This window comes from Neomonachus schauinslandi, chromosome 5 (genome assembly GCF_002201575.2).
Source record: "Neomonachus schauinslandi chromosome 5, ASM220157v2, whole genome shotgun sequence".
Taxonomy (NCBI): domain Eukaryota; kingdom Metazoa; phylum Chordata; class Mammalia; order Carnivora; family Phocidae; genus Neomonachus; species Neomonachus schauinslandi.
Genome location: NC_058407.1, coordinates 139,647,695 through 139,667,216, shown reverse-complemented (window position 1 = coordinate 139,667,216; position 19,522 = coordinate 139,647,695). Strand labels below are relative to the sequence as shown.

The 19,522-nt window shown below is 60.9% G+C and overlaps 3 protein-coding genes across 10 annotated transcripts; 1 reads left to right on the top strand and 2 right to left on the bottom strand.

Annotated features, from left to right (window-relative positions):
* The first annotated feature begins 2,642 nt into the window (after positions 1-2,642).
* PKMYT1 (protein kinase, membrane associated tyrosine/threonine 1) lies at positions 2,643-6,853 on the top strand. Of its 2 annotated transcripts, none has more exons than XM_021698099.2 (7): positions 2,643-3,076; positions 3,855-4,348; positions 5,093-5,199; positions 5,336-5,508; positions 5,593-5,750; positions 6,558-6,616; positions 6,711-6,853. In XM_021698099.2, the coding sequence occupies exons 1-7, from the start codon at positions 2,726-2,728 to the stop codon at positions 6,851-6,853; spliced, it is 1,485 nt and encodes a 494-aa protein (XP_021553774.1). In that variant the 5' UTR covers positions 2,643-2,725. The 2 variants fall into 2 exon arrangements, with proteins under 2 accessions (XP_021553774.1, XP_021553775.1); XM_021698100.2 differs by having other exon boundaries at positions 6,558-6,644; positions 6,742-6,853.
* Positions 6,854-6,878: 25 nt separating this feature from the next.
* Positions 6,879-10,284, bottom strand: PAQR4 (progestin and adipoQ receptor family member 4). Of its 4 annotated transcripts, XM_044915053.1 has the most exons (4): positions 10,033-10,284; positions 8,453-8,674; positions 8,126-8,295; positions 6,879-7,924 (listed from the first exon to the last, which is right to left on the bottom strand). In XM_044915053.1, the coding sequence occupies exons 1-4, from the start codon at positions 10,196-10,198 to the stop codon at positions 7,862-7,864; spliced, it is 621 nt and encodes a 206-aa protein (XP_044770988.1). In that variant the 5' UTR covers positions 10,199-10,284; the 3' UTR covers positions 6,879-7,861. The 4 variants fall into 4 exon arrangements, with proteins under 4 accessions (XP_044770988.1, XP_021553776.1, XP_044770987.1 ...); XM_021698101.1 differs by having other exon boundaries at positions 6,879-8,295; XM_044915052.1 differs by having other exon boundaries at positions 6,879-8,295; positions 8,453-8,557.
* A 2,008-nt stretch (positions 10,285-12,292) lies between these two features.
* KREMEN2 (kringle containing transmembrane protein 2) lies at positions 12,293-15,697 on the bottom strand. 4 transcript variants are annotated; one of them, XM_021698268.1, is made up of 9 exons: positions 15,601-15,697; positions 15,193-15,367; positions 14,317-14,408; positions 14,093-14,217; positions 13,735-13,888; positions 13,103-13,435; positions 12,897-13,019; positions 12,735-12,813; positions 12,293-12,503 (listed from the first exon to the last, which is right to left on the bottom strand). In XM_021698268.1, the coding sequence occupies exons 1-9, from the start codon at positions 15,695-15,697 to the stop codon at positions 12,293-12,295; spliced, it is 1,389 nt and encodes a 462-aa protein (XP_021553943.1). The 4 variants fall into 4 exon arrangements, with proteins under 4 accessions (XP_021553943.1, XP_021553945.1, XP_021553944.1 ...); XM_021698270.1 differs by having other exon boundaries at positions 13,735-13,771; XM_021698269.1 differs by lacking the exon at positions 12,735-12,813 and having other exon boundaries at positions 12,361-12,503.
* Between the last annotated feature and the right edge of the window lie 3,825 nt (positions 15,698-19,522).

Sequence of the window (19,522 nt, the reverse complement as noted above, 5' to 3'; positions counted from 1 at the left end):
GGTTAAGTGACTGCCTTCGGCTCAGGTCATGATCCCGGAGTCCTGGGATCAAGTCCCACATCGGGCTCCTGGCTCAGCGGGGAGCCTGCTTCTCCCTCTGACCCTCTCCCCTCTCGCTGTTTCTCTCTTGCTCGCTCTCTAATAAATAAATAAATAAAATCTTTAACCCTCTCTCTCTTTTCTTTCTTTTTTTTAAATTTGTTTATTTATTTGTCAGAGAGAGAGCATAAGCAGGGGGAGCAGCAGGCAGAGGAAGAAGTAGACTCCCTGCTGAGCAAGGAGCCTGATGTGGGACTCGATCCCAGGATCCTGGGATCATGACCTGAGCTGAAGGCAGACGCTTAACTGACTACGCCACCCAGGCATCCCTATTTTGCCTTTATTTTTGAAAGATAGTTTTGTTGGATATAGAATTCTTGGTTGACAGATTCCCCCCACACACACACACTTTGCATATGCCACCCCACTGCCTTCTGCCCTTTGCTGTTTCTGTTGAGAAGTCAGCAGTTAATCTCCTGTGGAGGAGTTGTAAGTGGTGAGTCCTTTTCTCTCTTGCCACTCTCAAGATTGTGTCCTTGTTTTTGGTTTTCAGCATTTTTAATATGATGTTTCTGTGTGTGGATCTCTTCACTTACTGTACCTGAAGTTCATTGAGCTCATTGCCTAGGGTTAATGCGGTTTTCTTGCAGTGGGGAGGTTTTTCTGGGAATCACATTTAGGAAGTTTTCCTCTATTATTTCTTAGTGTATTTTCCCTTCTGCTTCTCTTCTTTCCTTCCCATGTGCCATTCTGCATAGGCCGGTGTACTGAGTGCTGTCCTCCATTTCTCCGAGGCTCTGTTCCTGCTTCTTCGTTATTTGTTCCTTCTGTTCTTCAGACTGCATAATCTGTCCATCTGTCCTCAAGTTTGCTCATCATCCTGCCAGTTCACATCTACTGTTGAACCCCTCCAGTGAAGATTTTCATTTCAGTATTACACCTTTCATTTCCATAATTTCCACTTGGTTCTTTTGATAATTTTTATCTCATTATCAGTATTCTTTATTTGGTGAAATGTTGTCATCATAGTTCTTTTCTTTAAGCGTGGTTCCCTTTAGTTCCTTGAACATATGTATAGTGGCTACTTTGACATCTTTATCTGTGAAATCTGACATCTGGTCCCTCTTACTGGTAGTTTCTGTCGTCTGCTTTGTTCCTGTGTATGGGTCACACTTCCCTATGTCTTTGCACATCTTGTAATTTTTTGTTGTTGTGGAAAACTGGACATTTTAGACAATGCTATAGCAACTGTGGATACTGGTTTCTCACCCCCCCCCTCCCTGGGGATTGTGACTGTTGTTTGCTTGTTTATTTGCTTAGTGACTGGCTGGGCCATTGTAGTGATGTCTCTTTCCCCTGCGGTGTGAAGCCTCTGGTGCTCCTTCTCAGAGGGCCCAGCCTCGGGCATGTGCGGGTCACCTTAGAATACCAGTGGTTTCACAGGGGCTCTGTCTATCCTTCCCCATACTTAGCTGTTACCCCACCAATTGTGGGCTGATTGTTCTATTGTTTTTGACAATGCCTAGGGCATCCATTGCTCCATAGAATGATCTAATTAATTTGGGGCTCCTTTAACAAGATAGCTTTTGAATTCAGTGTCTGGGGCTTGTTCTGACCCCAACCAGGCTCTTGTTAGCTCTCTCCTTCCCCCGGTCTCTGCAGTAAACTAGCTGGCCCGAGGGGTACTTTGTTGCACTAACGGAGGCACCAGCTTCCTCCTAGTTGCTTACCACCAAAGCCTCCACTGACTTTGAGAGCGCCTTTGAGCTTGAACTTCCCACACATTGTTTCAAATAAAGTCACTATGTTTTTGCAGGGAGAGCTTCAGAACTTTCTGTTTCATTGCCTGCTTCTCGGTAGGCAGAATCCCTGGGCCGCAGCTCTGGAGCTGAGGGCAGGGACAGTGGTGCCCGTCTCACTGGGTGACCGTGCCTCCTTAGGGTGGGGACGGTAGCCTCTGGCCTTCTCGGCTCACCTTTCCCACGGGGGAGCCTCTTTCCTGCAAAGGAGCTTGGGCTTGAGCTACCAGGGCTCCGTGTTGCCAGCCCTCTGGACTCTGAGGTCGAGCTTTTGCTCCTCGAGCGGAGGCTGATGGAAGAGGGAGCCCCTGGCTTCTCTGCTGCGCCTGCCTGGAACTTGGTCTCTGCAACATGGAGCTAGAAGTGCAGTCCCACGAAATGAGTTTCAGCCTGGTGGCTAGGAGAAAGAATTCAGGAAAGAAACTTGGCTTCAGACCTTTGTTTTTACTTTTGAATTGGAGATAAGAGATGGTAGGCCTGTGTTAATATTTCCACCTTACATTTTTGGAAGAAGGTGTATATTTTAAGGCCAAACAGCTGGTTGTGATGTGCCAGGGATATACATGCAGGCGGTCCGGCTCCAGAACCCGCCTCAGCTTAACCCCTGCTGGACTGTGGGAGTCTGGAGGACATGGCCTTGGGCTTTTCACTTTATGCTTCTATGACCTCCAAGGTGACAGATGACTGTGTGCAGGCATATATGTATTTGTCCTCTGCCTTCTCCCAGCAGGTGCTCGGTGTCCCTGTGGCCTCCATGTTTAAAGCAGAACGTGTGTGCGGAGTGGACGTGGTTCTCTTCCGAAGCCTCTTTAGGGCCACAGGACCAGGCACTGTTTGAGTGGACATACTGCTCCGTACTGTGCACCCCAGGGCCTCCTGTGCTGGCCATGCCCGTGCCCACGGAGGGCACCCCTCCACCCCTCAGTGGTACCCCTGTCCCAGTCCCAGCCTACTTCCGCCATGCAGAACCTGGCTTCTCCCTCAAGAGACCTGGGGGGCTCAGTCGCAGCCTCCCACCCCGGCCCCCTGCCAAGGGCAGCATCCCTATCAGCCGCCTCTTCCCTCCTCGGACCCCGGGCTGGCACCAGCCCCAGCCCCGGAGGGTGTCATTCCGAGGCAGAGTCTCTGAGACCCTGCAGAGCCCCTCATATGACCCCAGCCGGCCAGAGTCCTTTTTCCAACAGAGTTTCCAGAGGCTTGGCCGCCTGGGCCACGGCTCTTATGGAGAGGTCTTCAAGGTGAGTGGGGTGACAACTCCCTGGGCCTGCTGGGGGATCTCCCCCATCCCACCTCCCTCCCATGCCTGGATGGGACAGTGTCCTGGGCAGCCTGCTTCCACTGGCTTGACAGGCTCCCTTCCTCAGTGCCTGATTTGACTGCTTTCTCCTTCCCCCCACTCAGGCCCCTCAACACACACGTTCCCCTTGTCCAGAGCCTGGCATGCTTTACAGTGGCTCCTGGCTGCCTTTCCTCCTGCCCTGGAGCCAGCCCCCTCCCCCATCACCTCAGGCCAGCCGGCATTCAGGCTACACCCTCCATGCCACTTTTTTTTTCTTAAAATATATTTTCAATCACTTATATGTCCTTTAAAATGGTAATTCTCCTTACACAAGTACTACATGGAGACAATTTTGTTGTTAAAAAGTACAAACAACACCGGCCCCTAGACTAGTTCTTCCCAGAGGAATCTACTATGCTTCTCAGGTGGGTGTCCTTCCTTCCAGACCTTTCTCTATACATCTCCAAAGTTGACCATATAGAGACAAACTCACTGTCTATTCTCTACAGCGGGTCATTCTGCCCACATGGTTTTGCACCCAGCTTTCTGCATAGAACAACGTGCCATGGAGACCCTTCTGGGTCAAGACTTAGAGCTCGAGTGGCTTACCCAGTTTTGCTATTGCACGTGTGTGGGTCTCTCTAAGGTAGACGCCATGCTACAAGTCCCACACACGTACAGTCGTAGTGGAATCTGCCGGATGGCCCTCCTAAGTGGTTGTGCCGCCTCCCTTCCAGGTACGCTCTAAGGAAGATGGCCGGCTCTATGCAATAAAGCGTTCTATGTCACCGTTCCGGGGCCCCAAGGACCGGGCCCACAAGCTGGCCGAGGTGGGCGGCCACGAGAAGGTGGGGCAGCACCCACGCTGCGTGCGGCTGGAGCAAGCCTGGGAGGAGGGCGGCATCCTGTACCTGCAGACGGAGCTGTGTGGGCCCAGCCTGCAGCAGCACTGTGAGGCCTGGGGCGCCGGCCTGCCCGAGGCCCAGGTCTGGGGCTACCTGCGGGATACCCTGCTTGCCCTGGCTCACCTCCACAGCCAAGGCCTGGTCCACCTTGACGTCAAGCCTGCCAACATCTTCCTGGGGCCCCGGGGCCGGTGCAAGCTGGGTGACTTTGGGCTGCTGGTGGAGCTGGGTACGTCTGGAGCTGGTGAGGCCCAGGAGGGAGACCCCCGGTACATGGCTCCTGAGCTGTTGCAGGGCTCCTATGGGACAGCAGCGGATGTGTTCAGGTGAGGGCTGGGATGGGGGAGGCTCTTCGGCGGCGCAAGGCAGGGTGCAGTTAGCAGAGGGAGGGAAACGCCACCCTAGCCCAAAGTCAGGAAGACTTGGCCTTGGGCCGGACATGCTGCTCCAAAGGGGTGGAGGCCTGCCCTGTAGTTGAGGGGTTTCTGCAGAGTCAGGCTGTCTAAGCAGTGAACGCTTTGGAGCCACTTTACGTGCATCCACCCATTTCCTCACCACACCCCCACAGTGGGGACAATGACTCCATTTACAGGCAGCGGACACAGTGGGGTTGGGGGACTTGCCTGAAGTCCAGTTAGCAAGTGGTGAGGCTGGGACTAGACCAGGCACTGGGTTCCACCGTCTGGGCTAGTAACCCCTGAGCGGCCTCGAACAGCCATATCCAGCCTTGTCAATAGAACGATGGTAGTGACATTAGTAACCATAGTGCCTGTCCGGTGAGGGGTGCCAGGAGGACTCAGTTTACCCAGTTTTGCTATTGCACGTGTGTGGGTCTCTCTAAGGTAGACGCCATGCTACATGCTGTGCTACAGGTGCTACAGGCTGTGCTCTGCCTGGGGTCCATGCTGATGACACGGTCCCATCACTGGCCCTGTTGGGGCCCACATCCCTGGCTCATGGCAGAAGATCGCAGCCCTTTCTCACCCTCTTCTTGGGCAGCCTGGAGCTCTAGGGTCTGTGTCCCAAGGCCAACCTTGCCCCTCTTCTGTCACTGCCCCCGTCCTTCCCAGTCTGGGTCTCACTATCCTGGAAGTGGCGTGCAACATGGAGCTACCCCATGGTGGGGAGGGCTGGCAGCAGCTTCGCCAGGGCTATCTGCCCCCTGAATTCACGGCTGGTAAGTGGAGGGCAAGGATGGAGAGGACCATGCTGCCCCAGGGAGGGCAGGCTCGTGTGGGAGGAAATGGCTGGTGGTGGGGGGCAACTGGGCTCACAGCCCAGTCACCCCTGACATGGCCCTGCCCTGTGGACAGGCCTGTCTTCTGAGCTGCGTTCTGTCCTCACCATGATGCTAGAACCTGACCCCAAGCTGCGGGCCACAGCCTCGGCCCTGCTGGCCCTGCCCATGCTCAGGCAGCCTCGGCCCTGGAGCGTTCTGTGGTATATGGCTGCTGACGCCTTCAGTCGAGGGTGGGCCCTGTGGCAGGTAAGTCGGGCAATGGTGGCAGGACGTCCCACCCTGCTCCCCAGCCCAGGGTCTGACCTGCTTCCCTCATCTGTGTCCCCACAGGCCCTGCTTTCCTTGCTGTGCTGGCTCTGGCATGGGCTGGCTCACCCTGCCAGCTGGCTGCAGCCCCCAAGCCCACCAGCCACCCCACCTGGCTCCCCGCCCTGCAGCCTACTCCTGGACAGCAGCCTCTCCAGCAGCTGGGATGACGACAGCATAGGGTGGGTGAGAGCTGAGGGTGCTGGGGGCGGGGGAAAGGGGCGGTCAGCACGGCCAGGCCCCAGACCCAAGGGGATCAGCAGTGAGCAGGATCCCTCCCACAAACCTGGCTCCCATCATGCCCTGGTATGGGAACCGGGGCCAGTGGGGGTGCAGCCTGGCCTGCTTTGAATGCAGCTGTCTCTTCCAAGCTCAGTGCAGGCAATGTGCAGAGCAGAGCAGAACTGGCAGCTTCAGTCTTCGGGCACTGCCACCTGAGGGAGCAGTGAGGGCCACAGCACCCCCCCCCCCAACAGCAGGGGCTGCCAGTGCCCACAGATGAGGCACTGGGGAGCTGGGCCCTGGGAAACTCCTGGTGGTCAGGTGAGGGGCTGTAATTAAGAAACTGCTGCAAAAAAAATCATATGCTTGGGACACAGGCCTCAGGAGGAATCACACCATTAACCCCTTCCTTACGGAAATGTCACCCCCTTGCCACGGGGACACGTCCTATCGACAGGAAGTACCAGAAAAGCTTCATTTTCACAAGTTCACTACAAAGCCAGCTCTCCTAACCCATGTGTTCTGAGACAGAACAGAGGTAGCCTTTGAGTGTGGTCAGATGGCCTTTCAAAGCTGTGAAAGTGCTTCTCTCAAAGGGCACCGCGTTTCTGCTAGTCCCCATTGTGCCCCCCCCCCGCCCATGCCAGGCTGGAGCCTGGCACCTGCACAGGGACAGGGTTGATCTTGCTGCCCCTACCCAGCTGTGGCCTCCTCCCAGTGCACTCCCCACCCCTCGACACCTTACTTGTCTGGCCCACCCCGTGCAGGCTCTCACTCTCTCCAGAGGCCGTCCTGGCCAGGGCTGTCGGGAATACCTCCACCCCCCGTCATGGCTCCCCCGCCCCCCGGAACAGGTACTCACTGAGGTGAGCAGGCCCAGAGTCCAGGGGGGTGGGAGGTAGTGGCTTTCAGAACCTAAGTGTCATTTGTCTCTCTTCCCCCCCACCCCAGGGATGCCCTGGACCTAAGTGACATTGACTCTGAGCCCCCTCGGGGTTCCTTCCCCTCCTTTGAACCTCGGAACCTCCTCAGCCTGTTTGAGGACTCACTGGGCCCAACCTGAATCTACAGGCCAGCCTTGGTGCTTTTAACCTTTTAGCCACCCCCCAATCCTCCTGGAGGCTGGGTCCCTCTGGGAACTCCAGAGGTGCCTCCTGCCTACCCATATCTAATAAAAGGTATTTGAATCTTGGGAGCACCCAAGCTTGCTTGTGGGGCAACACAGCGCTTCCTGCCCCTTTTATTGATGTGGCCCCAGGGTGGGCGGAGGCTGAGCCCTGATGCAGGCCCCAAGCCAGCTGACTGGAGGTAGGAGCCATGCGCCGTGTGGAGCAGAGATTTCCTGAGCAGGCGCGTCCCCACTGTGTAGGTCGAGCCATCAGAGCATGGCACTCAAAGTGGGGAGGGGCCCTCAGCCCAGTGGGGCCCTGAGTCCAGGGCCACTCGGCTCTTTATGTCTCTGTGCTAGCTGCCTGGAGAAAGTACCTGCAGCCGCCCTCCTACCCCGTGGTCCTGGGATAAGAGACTAGTCCTGTTGCCCCAACCCCTCACTCCACAGTCTCCGGACAGAAGGGAGAAGGGGTGGGTGAGCCTCAGGCTGCAGGGAGGGCTGGTATGCAGAGCAGAAAGACAGAGGTCAGGAATACGGGCTGGAGGCTGGGCAAGGCCCCCATGAGGTACCTTACGTGTTGGGCAGGGTGGGCTCATGGCTCTGGGCTGGTAGGATTCCAACTGTCAGAGCCAGACATGACCCCGGAGTTGCTCTGGCCATACCCTCATAGGTCACAGAGGATAAACTGAGGCCTAGGAAGGAAAGGTTTCCTTCTAGCCTACACGGACAGTACCCTGAAAGAAGGTGGCAGGGAGGGGAAGCCAGAGCTCCGAGGTGTGAGTAGAAGAGATGAGTCCACAGGGACGAATGGACGAACAGATGAGGTCTCCTAGCTGGGGAGTCCTGTTTGCTGGAAGCATCCAGGCATTCGGCCCCTCGAAGACCAGCAGGAGGAGTGAAGCACGGTATTGTTGGTCCTAGAAGACTGTCGAGAGGCCGGCATGGCGGGCAGGAGGTGGCTCAGTCTGGGGGGCAGGCGTGGTGGGCGGCCCAGAGCAGGTCTGGCACAACACCGGCGTGCAGCTGGAGGATGGAGCCCACGCTGAGCAGGTGCATGATCTGGTGGGAGTTGCCCCAGTAGTCGAAGCGGCCAGGTCCCCAGCGCTCCGGCAGGCGGGCCACGTTCACCAGTCCCCCAAGCAGTGCCAGCGCATCCATGCGCAGGTAGCAGGGCAGGGAGCCTGGAGCCCCAGAGCCCAGCCCCACTCCCCGGGCCCCAAACACCAGGAGGCGGGCAGCAGCCTGCCAACCGAAGGCACGGAGCCGGGCACTGGTGGAGGGAGCTGTGAGGGCCCGCCAGCCAGCCACACCTGACAGCACGGTGTAGCCCACCAGGGCAGCCGGACGCAGCCAGGGCCTACAGGCCAGGGTGCAGTGGATGATGGGCAGGGCCCCTACACAGAGGAGAGAGGCAGGAAAAGGCACATCAGTCTGGGGAACTGCCTGCCCTTTATATCCGGGGCTCATGTGAGTGACTCCTGCCGCCTCCTTCCTGGTTGCCCCCTCCCAGCTCCCATCCTTCAAACCCACCCACCCCATCCCTTGGCTCACCGAGGGTGTTGACAAGGCAGACCCCACACATATCCAAGGCAAGGAGTCGGGTATACACAGCGCTGCCCCCTTGGTGGCACATGAAGAGGTGATAGAGCACAGAGCCTGTGGGGGGTGCCAGGCAGGCCACACAGTGCGTACCCCCCAGCCAGCCATCCTTGCCCAGCTGACCCCACGGCATGGTCATCGGCAGCAGCACCAGGAAGCCTAGCAAGGCTAGCCCTGGGGGAGGAGATAATTACCCATCACAGGGCTTGAGCACAGAGGACAAGTCATTTCCTCAGGGAGTCCACAGTCTAGAGATAATACAAGGGGAATGAGGCAAGACAGGTCTTGACAATGCTGTGAGCACACTAGCGACCGGGCTGACAGAGGCAGGCCCTGTGCCTTCAGTAACTTCTGGGACAGCAGAGCTCACAAAAGAGTTTCTGGAAGTAGAGACCGTCATCCACACTTTCAGTTGAAGAAACCGAGTGAGTGGCCCAGGTGACCCCAGCAGGTAAGCCATGGAAGCAGTCTTAACTCCCACGCTGCTCTCATCCCTGCAGCCACATTACCTCCCCAGAAAGCAGGGGGCCCCAGTCCCCCAAACTTGGTGTGTCAGCAGAAGCCAGAAGGAGGCATGACCTCATGCTGAATTCTGAATAGGATATGTGGGCGACGATACCAGATCCCCTGGTCACTTAGCTCACTTCTCTCAACCCCTGTGTCCTCTTTGGGTGACCAGACACAAGGAGCTTTGGGTCTTTTTGTCTTCCAGAAAGGGGCCAAGTCAGGCAGGGGAGAGGGGCTGACGGAGCCTGTTCCATCACCCCAGCAGCTTTTCCTGTGCTCCATTCCTGTCGGCCCCAACCAGGGTGACTCCTACCCCTTCCCCAGGGCACTCTAGAATTGCCCTCACAGGGGTCAAAGGCGGGCACAGCAGACTGAAGCTGCTGGCTGCAAACTGGGCAAGGGGTGGCTAGGCCATAGTCCCCCAGTGAGGCAGGTACCAAGGTTGGGCCCTGCCTGCCCAGTCCCCTCTCCTGGCCCCGCGCAGCCCAAGGACGGGCAGGGCTGTGTCAGCAGAGCAGGGCCGCGGAGGAGGGGCCGGGCGCCTGCGGGGGTGGGGGGGTGGGGGGAGGAAGGAGTCGCCACCAGGCGGAGCCTCGCGGCCGGGCTGCTCCGGACGGGGGTGGCAGGGCAGCCGCACGGGGAGGGGCTGGGGCCTGGCTTCTTTTCCTGGGCCCCTCCTAGCCAAAGTCAACACCCATCTATCTATTGGACGAGTGCTGGCGGGGGAGGGTGCCCCAGACACAGGGATTATGAAGGGGGGCGGACACCAGACTCCTCCCCGGGGCTCAGAGGGATTAAGCGGACTTGGTCCCCTACTCTGCTTCCCTCGCCTGCCCCGGGGGCCCCGCCCGGGGAGCGGAAGGACAGTTCCGTCCGGGACAATGGCAGCTTTGTCACCACGGCTCCTGGCCGTGCCAGGGCCCAGGCAGCCGAGGACCTGAGCACTGGGGCGCTCGGCGGCCTTCCGGCCCCCAACTAGGCTCGGGCAGGGCTGCCGCGGGTGTGGGATGCGGGGCGCGGCTCACCGTGCGTGTAGATGTTGCCCAGCTCGTTGTGCAGGTAGAAGAGACTGCGCAGACAGCCCGAGCCGCTGCTGGCCGGCCGGTAGCCCGTCAGCACGAACTTGTTGAACTGCAGGTGCGGTGGCGAGCTGGCCCAGTCCAGCAGACGCGGCCCGGCCAGGAACGCCATGGCCCGGCCCGGCCCGGCGCGGGCGGTCCGCGCTTCCCTCGGCCCCCGGCCGCCTCCTCAGTGCTGCCACAGCGCGCGGAGACTCATCCCGGTGCCCACCCACCGCCCAGTGCCCCGTCCGCGCACGCGCCGGCCGGGGGTCCCGGCCCGCGCCCCCTCCCGCGCTGCGCACGCGCGGGCCCGGCGCCCCCAACGCCGGGGCGGAGGCTGGGGACGCGCGGAGCGCCCGAGCGCAGTGCGGCCGGCCCTGCCGGGGCAGGCGCGCCGCAGGGACAGCTCGTGGCGGCGGCGCCGGCGGCGGCCGGTCGTCTCTTCTCAGCCGGTAGGACGGGTGCGGCCGGACGCTGGTGGGGACGCCAGACTCCGCCCCAGCGGCTCGCCCCCGCCATCCCGCCAGCGTTTCGCGCGCGGTGCTCGTGACGTCAGCCCTGCGAGGGCCAATGGGCGCGGCTGGCTGGGGAGGCCCCGCCCCCGCCCGCCCAGACTTTCGCTTAATTAGCATAATGTGTGCGGTCCTAGCCTCATTTGCATGGGGTAGCTGTGGACGAGGGATCCAACGTTCTGGGTCCCGGTGGCTCTGCTGGAGAGGCCCCGGCGCCTTGAGTCTGCCGTGCGCGCCCGGGCTTTCCGCGCGACCCCCCAGGTCGAGGCACCCTTGGGTACTCACCCTCCCCGCCACGCAGCCCCACCCCTCACCCGGGCTCTGTCCAAGGTGCTGCCGGCCCCGGACCTTCCGTCCAGTAAAGTCTAGACCTGGCGCGTCCCCACTCCAGGGGTGATCTCTCCACCTTCCCGACTCAGCCGGAGCGCAGCAAGCCACGCTGAGATGCCCAGGCCTCTACAGATGTGTCTGACGCGCCCAGCACCCTCGGGCCATGCCCTGCCCTTCAGGCCAGGCTCCTTATAACCTGGGCTCGGTCAAACTCGCTCCCTGTTATCGCCCACTGGGGGTGAAGAGGAAAATTACCCAGAGCAGGCCCAGGCCAGCAGGCCCCAGAGGATGGAAAGTTGCTAGCTCAGGTGGTAGAGCAAGAGATAACCAAAAGTCCCGCTGGGAGCAAGAGATAACCAGCCGTTTCTGCTTCTGAACAGGCTTCCCGCCACAAGCTCCCTAACCGCTGTTCCTGCCTAAAGCAGGACCCCCCGCTCCCCCAGTTTAAACCCATATACCAGCAGCCAGCATAGCCCTTGGAACCTGACCCGCTGCACCCCCCCTATAAAAACCCTGTAACCCCGCTGCCCGGGGCCCAGAATTTCGAGTGCGAGCTCGTCTGGGTCCGCTGGCGTAAAATAAACCCGAGTTCTCCTACTTCTTCGAGTGTCACTTGGTTTCTCGAGGGTCTGATTATTTTCCACAACAAGGGCACCTTCAGTTCCACCCAGAAAAGACAGGAAACAGAGGGGAAGAGAGAAGGTAGGAGGCCAAGGGAGAAACGTCGGTCCCTTCCCGGGTTCATCCTAAACCGGGTCCAGGAATGCGTGCCTTCTTCGGCTTAAACCCGCCCACAACCGGCTTCCTCCTCCTCCCCTTCTACAGGACCCCGCCCACCCATCCTTTCGCCTCCTCAGTTCCTCAGTCTTCAGCATTCCTGGAGGCTCCAAATCACCCCTTGTGGGGACCGACCTTAATTTGCATGGATACACCCAACCTTGGCTCCGATACCCTCATTAACATAATCCCTCTCATTACGCAGCAACTTGCAGAGCCCTGTACCAAAATAGGTCCTTTATTCAAAGTCTACCGTTGGTCTTTTGACTACTTTTCTCGACCTCTCACATTTCCCTTAGGGCAGCAGTCCAGGACCACCCCAAGAGGCTCTCAAAGCAACCTGAAATCAGAGACCCCCGTTTCAAGGTTCATGAGGAAGGGAAGCTGGGATTCCTCTTGCCCTTTGGTCTCAACCATCTGGACCCCGAGGGTCAGACCAAGTTCTCAATAACAGCATCAGATGCTTCCTGTCCAATGCCTGGCCTCCACGGATGACCAGGGACAGAGATGCCCTTACAGGGGCGGAAGGTCAACGCAGAGTGCGGCATGAAGTTTCAGGTGTCCATTCCGCTGGGGAGGGTCCAGTGGACCCTGGGGGTCCCGAGTCAGAGAGCAGAGATGAGCGAGCGCAGGGAACTCTGGCTGGAGGCGCTCAGGGGCCGGTAACTCGCGGCTAGACCCTCAGCCTGAGGGTCCCCGGGAGGGCAGGGCAGGGCCACCCCTCGAGGCCGGCGGTACCACACAGCCCAGCTTCTCCCAGGGCCCCGGGAAGGCCCCAACGCCGGGGGACCTTTCCCCGGAGCCAGCAGACAGCTCCTAGAGAGGGAGCAGACGTCAGCCGAAGCCCCAACCAACTTACCTCCAGCATCTTGCTTCGCCTGCGATCCCACGCGCGAATCCCTGTGTGGACGCAAGGCCTCGGCCCTCAAGAACCCAGGATTTCCTCCCAGCCCCGGTCCCCTTGGAGGCCCCAGCTTCCCAGCGGGGTCCCCCCCCGCCCCGGGGCACCGAGGCGTCCGCCCTCAGGCCCCGCCCCAGGGGGCGCACCGTCGGCGCAGCAGACGCAGCAGCGACAGCAGCAGCAGCAGCAGCACCGAGATGGCCGTCACCGTCGAGAAGACCCGGGCTGCGGGCGCACGGTGCTGTGAGGCCGGGGTCTGGAAGGGGCGGCTCCCCAAACGCCCTCCCGCCTCGCACGCCCCGCCTCACCCCCCATCGCGGCCTCCGGAGCCCCAGGCCGGGGGCTGCAGCTCACGTTGGCCCAGTCGGGGGGCGCTGCGGGGGTCTGGGCCGAGCCCTTGGGCACCGGGTCGTCAGCGGCGTCCTGCAGCCCTGCGGAGAGAAGTGTGAGGCGGGGCGGCGGGGCGGCGGGGCGGCGGGGCGGCGGGGCGGCGGGCGACCAGGCGGGCTCTCACCGCGGTAGGTGAGCGCGAAGCCCTGCGCGTGGCCGCGCGCGTCGCTGCGGAAGGTGAGCAGCAGCGCGGCGGCGCGCAAGCGCAGCGGCCCGGGCGGCGGCGGGCGGGCGCCGTCGAAGGCGCGGAGCAGGCTGCCCGAGGCGGCGTCGCGCAGCTCCAGCCGGTCGCGTGGGTCGGCCAGCTCGAAGAGGCGGAAGGTGAGCTCCAGCGCGGCGCCCGGCGGGCTCAGCGCCCAGCTGCAGTTCCGGTCCGGCCCGTACTCGTCCGGGAAGTCCGGGGAGTAGACGACGCCCTGAGGAGCGGTCCAGTTGCCCTGGCAGGAGCCCACGGACACTGTGGGCGGGGCCGGCCGTCAGAACCGCGGGGCCAGGCTCCTCTCCCTCCCCGGGGGGAGGGGGGCCGACCCCAGACCTGCCTCCCTGCCGCCTGAGCCGGGTCCCACTCCTTCCGAGGACTGTGACTCCTCTCAAGCCCCGCCCTCAACCCCAGGCCGCGCCCCTGACCCCCGAGATCGGCCCGGTCGCCTCTTCTGCGCGTCCCAGATCCCGCCCCCCCTATGAGGGCATCGCGCTCCCGGGTCTCACCCAGACTCCGCCGCTCCCCCAGGCCCCTCTTCCCCGCTCACTCCTCACCTTCGTAGATGCCCAGACGGCCGTCGCCGCCGCACAGCTGGCCCGGGTGGCCGAAGCAAATCTGGTCACAATCGGTAGCTGGGGCCGGGCGTCCCCGGTCCAGGTCGCTTTCAGAGCCACAGAAGCAGGCGTAGCCAGCCTCCACGCCCGCCAGCTGGGAGCACAGACTGGGTGACCCCAGAGGCAGTGGTTGGGGCAGGGGCGGGGTAGTGGGAGCCTAGGGTCTGGGTCGCAAGTGGGAATCGGGCTGGAGGTTCCAAAATCAGCGTCAGGGTTTGACGTCAGAGTTGGGAGTTGATCTGGGTCCTGAGGTCAAGTTGAGGGGTCACCGTTCTGGGCCGGAGGTGGGAAGCAGTACCTGGTAGCCCTTCATGCGGCAGAAGCGAAGGCACACCTGGACCGTGAGCTTCGTTGAGGTGCCACTGGGGCCGCTGAGGGCGGGGGGTGCCCCGGAATCCACGAAGCAGCCCAGGTATCCAGGCACTGAGGGGGCAGCAGAGTCAGGCTCTGTCAGTGCCCCCAAAAGAGAACTCCACCCAGGCAGCCCAGCGTTCCCAGCCCTGTCCAGCCGGGCCCACTCACTGTGGCACGTGGGGATGTCGCAGTAGCGCCAGTAGATGCCCTCCTCCGTCTCGGCTACGTAGCACCACGGCTGCACGTCGCCGTCGGGGTTCCTGCCGGTGGGGGACAAGTGGTCCGGATCCCGCCACCCCAAAGGCTGCAAATCCCAGGCCCCACCCCACAGCCTATTCGCAAAATGGCCACCGTGTGTGTTAGAACTTTGTGTGTTCCTCTCCGTTGTCGCACAAATTCTGGTTTGTCCCACGTGCTTCTGGATGTCGACTTCCGAGGGGTTGGTGGGAAGTCCTTCAAGGGGCCCTGAGGGCGTATTTTGGGCTTCAGCTGTTGCTAGGACGTGCCCTTATACGTGAGGACTTTGAGGCCACCAGTAGTGTTGTCCCCAACCCTGCCTTGGGCCTCAGCCACTTCCCTTGGGCTGGGACCCCGCTTTAGAGCAAAAGTGGTGAGCCCTGCGCTTGGTGGTGTTCTCCAGCTCAGCTCCAGACAGCAGTTGTGGCTCTGAACCCCCAATCCCTCCATAACGAGTTGGGGCTCTCGAGTCAGTTGTATGGCAAGGGCCCGGCCCCTCACTCCAGGGCTCGCCCCACGACTGGGTCCCGCCCGCGCGGGCTCCTTGAATGCCCAGGCCTGACCCGAGACTGCAGACTCTGGGCACCTAAGGCGGGTCCCATGCGCGACAATGTTCCGAGCGTCCAGCCCCTCCCCCAGGACGGGCTAGGCCTCGTCCCTCGCCGAGGCTCCGCTCCCAGACCCTCCGGGTGGACTTTGTATCCGCCCAGCCAAGACCTCCCTTGCACCCACAGCGAGGCCCTGCCCCAGGACCCCGCAGACCCCGCGGCGCCCAGCCCCGCCCCCAGCGCAGGCCCCGCCCCTCACCGGCAGAAGTTGTGCGGGCCCAGCCCCCAGCGGCCCTGGGGGTCGCTGGCGCTGCTGTAGCTGTGCTGCTGCGTCTGGTCCCAGAACAGGCACGGGCGGCCGGCCTCGCGCGGCCCCGTGCGGTTCTGGTGGCCGCGGTAGTCGGCGCCATTCACCTGGAAGCACTCGGACAGGCCTGCACGACGACCGCGGGGACTGGGGAGGTCCGCACCTTCCCCCGCATCTTCAACCCCCCCCCAACTGCCACCCGGCTCCCCAGTCAGCGCCCCCGACGCCTACGGGGCCCTGAGGCTGCTCAGCTGCTCCCGCCACCTGCTCTGACCCCTCCTCAGCCTCGGGACCCGGTTCTAGGCGCGGAGGCAGAGGAGAGAGTGGTGACCACGGCTCAGTCTTCGGGCCAAGACTCACCTGGGCTGTGCAGGCTCCCGGCGGAGGCGCCGCGTGGCGGCAGCAGCGGGAGGAAGAGGAAGAGAAGGAGGAGGCCCCGCGGGGTCCGTGTCTCCATCGCCCCCAACCAAAGAGGGGTTGCCCTGGCCCACGCACGCTCCATGCCGCCCCCGGGGTCGCTCCGGGGTCTTCCAGGCGACCTGGGGGGCGTTGTCCTCTGACCGTCTGTTCTCGTCCCACTCTGGGCGGCGCTCTCCGTCTGGGGCGGTGTATATGCCTCCCAGGGTTTCCGCCCCTGAAGGCGTCTCTTTGCCCCTGTGTCCCCACTGGGGGTATCCCCGGGGTTCTCTGGCCAGGGGCGTTCTCCGTCACTGCCCCTCAGTGCTCGGGTCTTGCCTCGGCTTCCACGCCCGCCCCCTCCCGCTGCGCCTTGCTCTCTGTGTCTCCCTCGCTCAGGTCTCTAACGCACTGGCTCCTGCCCCCCTCGCGTCCCTCTGTGGGTCCCTCCCCCTTGAGTTCCTCCCTCCCCACCCCATCCCCCGAGGCCGGGAAGCCCCGCCCGAGACTGGAGCGGAGGCAGCAGGTCCAGACGCCTCCCACCCCACCCCCCCCCCCCCACACACACACACTGCCCCGGGACCCTCGGTGTCCCGGCACGCTTCTCCCCTCCCCTTCCCCTCTCAAGGTCCGTGCAGGTTCTAGCGGTGTGTGGAGGAGGACAGGCCAGGCTGGTGGACAGACGGACCCCAATGGGGGTGATACACGACCCTCTCCCGAGGCCACACGCCCCTGGGACACCCTCCCTTGAATCAAGTGCACGCACGCACTCCCAGTCTGTCACCCATTCATTGTCGGAAGCTCAAACGCACACCCTCTTTCACATCCTCAGGCCCCTCTCCCCAAGTACCGAATGCCTCCGGTTTGACGGAGGAAGTGCCACTCCCTGCCCCCGCGCCCGCGAGACAGGCGGGAATGGTGGACGTTCAATCCCGGACAGGCAGGGGCAGCTGGTGTCTGAGGAGGAAGGCAGCTGCGCCCCTGTTCCCAGCCTGTCCTCTCTTCCCCCTTCTTTCCGTAGGACCCCCAGCCCAGGCTCGCTGGAGCCCTCGCAGCGCAGTGGAATTCCCCCAGCGGAGCCCCCCCACACCCAACCTGGCGGGGGAGGGGGAGGGGAGCAGGCCCAGGCAGGCGTGGGGGGAAATTCCCCGCCCCCTCCCCCGGGCCCAACTCCTCCGAATCCTCTGATCTCCCAGCGCCGCCCGCCGGCTGCCCCCAGGGCTTGGGGGGAGGCCAGCGCAGGTGCGTGGGAGGGCGGGGGCGGCGCCGTGGAGGAGATGGGTGGTGGCCCGGGCCCCGGAGCGGCCCCGCCCCGCCCAGATCTGTTGCCCCTCAATCCAGCCTCCCCACCTCTCCGCAGGCCTTCACCAAGCTGTCCAGCCCTGACGGACTGTGCCCGCCCATCAGCTAGGGGCGTGCAGGAAGGATTCTAGAAAGGCCAAGATGTGGGTAGCGACGATGGGACCGGATACCTAGCAGTTAGTGCCTCTCGTGATGAGGCTCCTGGATCCTAGGGGCGGGCAGCCCCGGGGGTGAACATTCGAAGGAGGTGGGCTTGCTGAAACTCGAATTGGACACCAGGGTCGCCTCCTGGGGAAGCCCTGTCAGCTGCCAGGCTGGCCGGGACTCGCCTCCCAATTTCCTGGCCCTGCTGAGCACTGGACCGGGAGTCTCACATGCACATGCTAGCCCAGCAGACAACCTGTGTCTAAGGCCCCCCTAACCAGGGAATGACCGGGGGCCACCCTTTGACCTGGCCCCCTTCTCTCATGAAGGGGGGTACGGAGAGAGGCAGTTGCTGCTGGGGCTTGTAGGTGTCCTCCCAAGTCTCTGGCCCACAAGCAGCATCTGGGGACCGCAGGCCTGGGCCATGGCCTCTGTGATGGAGGTGTGTGGGGTGTCACCTCCAGGGTCACAGATTGCCCAGGAAAGGGCTAGGTGGGGGACAGGGACAGGGGTCAGTAGGGAGAGTAGAGTAGGGACAGGCACCTGTCCTGGCAGGGATGGACCAAGCTGTCCATCCAGTCTACTGTACTTCAGCCTCCCGTTCCTCAAGGGCTCAGTCTCCTGCAGAGGAGCTATTAGATGACAGGGACGGGGTGCTCAGTTCTAGGACTGGGGCACTGAGATGAGGGGCAGGGTCTCATTGCAAGCTCTAGTCCCAGATGGCTCACAGAGCCTCAAACTAAAGAAGACCTTGGCTCTGGGGCGCCTGGGTGGCTCAGTTGGTTAAGCGACTGCCTTCGGCTCAGGTCATGATCCTGGAGTCCCTGGATCGAGTCCCGCATCGGGCTCCCTGCTCGGCACGGAGTCTGCTTCGTCCTCTGACCCTATCCCCTCTCATGTGTTCTCTCTCTCTCAAATAAATAAATAAAATCTTAAAAAAAAAAAAAAAGAAGAAGACCTTGGCTCTCACCCTGTCACTTACAGAGAGTTCAGGAAGGCTGAAGGGCCCCACAGTCTCAGTGAGTACTTCCCCTTGGTCCCTGCAGAATAACGGGACTGCTGTGGTGGGAGGGCTAGGACCCTCCTACCTGCTCCCGCCCTCTTCCTGTGTTTACTGATCCTGGTTCCTCCAGCTCCGCAAAAACAGCTGAACTTCATTTCCCTGCCTCCCTTGCATTTGACTATGGGAATGAGTTCAAGCCAATGGGGCGTGGGCAGGAGTGATGCCTCCCCTTACTCAAAGTGGGGGCCCAGACCAGCAGCATCAGCATCACTGAGGAGCTTGTTAGAAATGCAGGTTCTCAGCCTCCACCCTAGACCTCCTTCATCCAAAACTGTATTTAACACAATCTCCAGGTTTGCAGCACACACATGTAGGTCTCTGCCAGGGCTCTCTCTCCTCCCTTCACCAACTAGATGTGGGAGATACCCAGGGCCTGGGGAGGGTGGAAGGAGCTGGATTCCTGAGTGACCTGGTGGAAGGTGCCCACCAACCCGAAGTGTGGGGATGCATGAGAAAAAAACATGTGTTGCGTAACTGTTGAGATCGAAGGTTTGCTTGTTACACCAACCGGCACAACTTAGCTTCACCGGCGCACCTCCTGCTCCATCTAGTTGTTGTCTTCCCTTTGCTTTCCTAGCAGAGTCCCACAGATTGGGGGCTGGAATTCCAACACCAAGCCGTCAGCAGGGAGGGTTCCTTCTGAGAGCTGTCAGCATGGATTTGTTCGATGCCTCTCCACTAGCTTCTAGAGGTTGGTCATCACGGGTGTTCCTTGGCTTGTAGAAGCATCACCTCGATGTCTGGCTCCATCGTCACATGGTGTTCACCCTGTGTGCATGGGTCTGTGTCCAAATTTCCCTTTTTTATAAGGACACCAATCATATTGACTTAGGCGTCCACCCTAGGTCAGTATGACCTCATCTTAACTAATTGCATCTGCAATGACTCATTTCCAAATAGGATCACACTCTGGTACTGGGGGGTAGGACTCCCACACATGAACAGGGAGTGCACGTCAACTCATGACATCTCATCTCTTGTCCCTTTTCTGTCCTTGCTGCCACCTCCCTAGTCTGGGCCACTACCATCTCTTCCTTGGGCAAATCACACTCCAAACTGAGGTCCAGCTCCCCACTCTCACCCTCTACAACCTCTCTGGCAGCCAGAGTCTTTGGGGGGAAGGCATTTATTACAAACACCTTCTGGCTCTTGGCATCCGCTCATTTTTCTTTTTTCAGTGGTAAACAACACCTAACATTAAGTTTATCATCTTAGCCATTTTTAAGTGAATATTTCATTAGTGTTAAGTATATTCGCATCATTGTGCAATGCTGAAGGTCTAGCCCATCAAACACGAATTCCCCTCCCCTCTCCCAGCCCCTCAGAACCACCTTTCTACTTACCCTGTGATTTTTTTTTTTTACTACTTTAGGTATT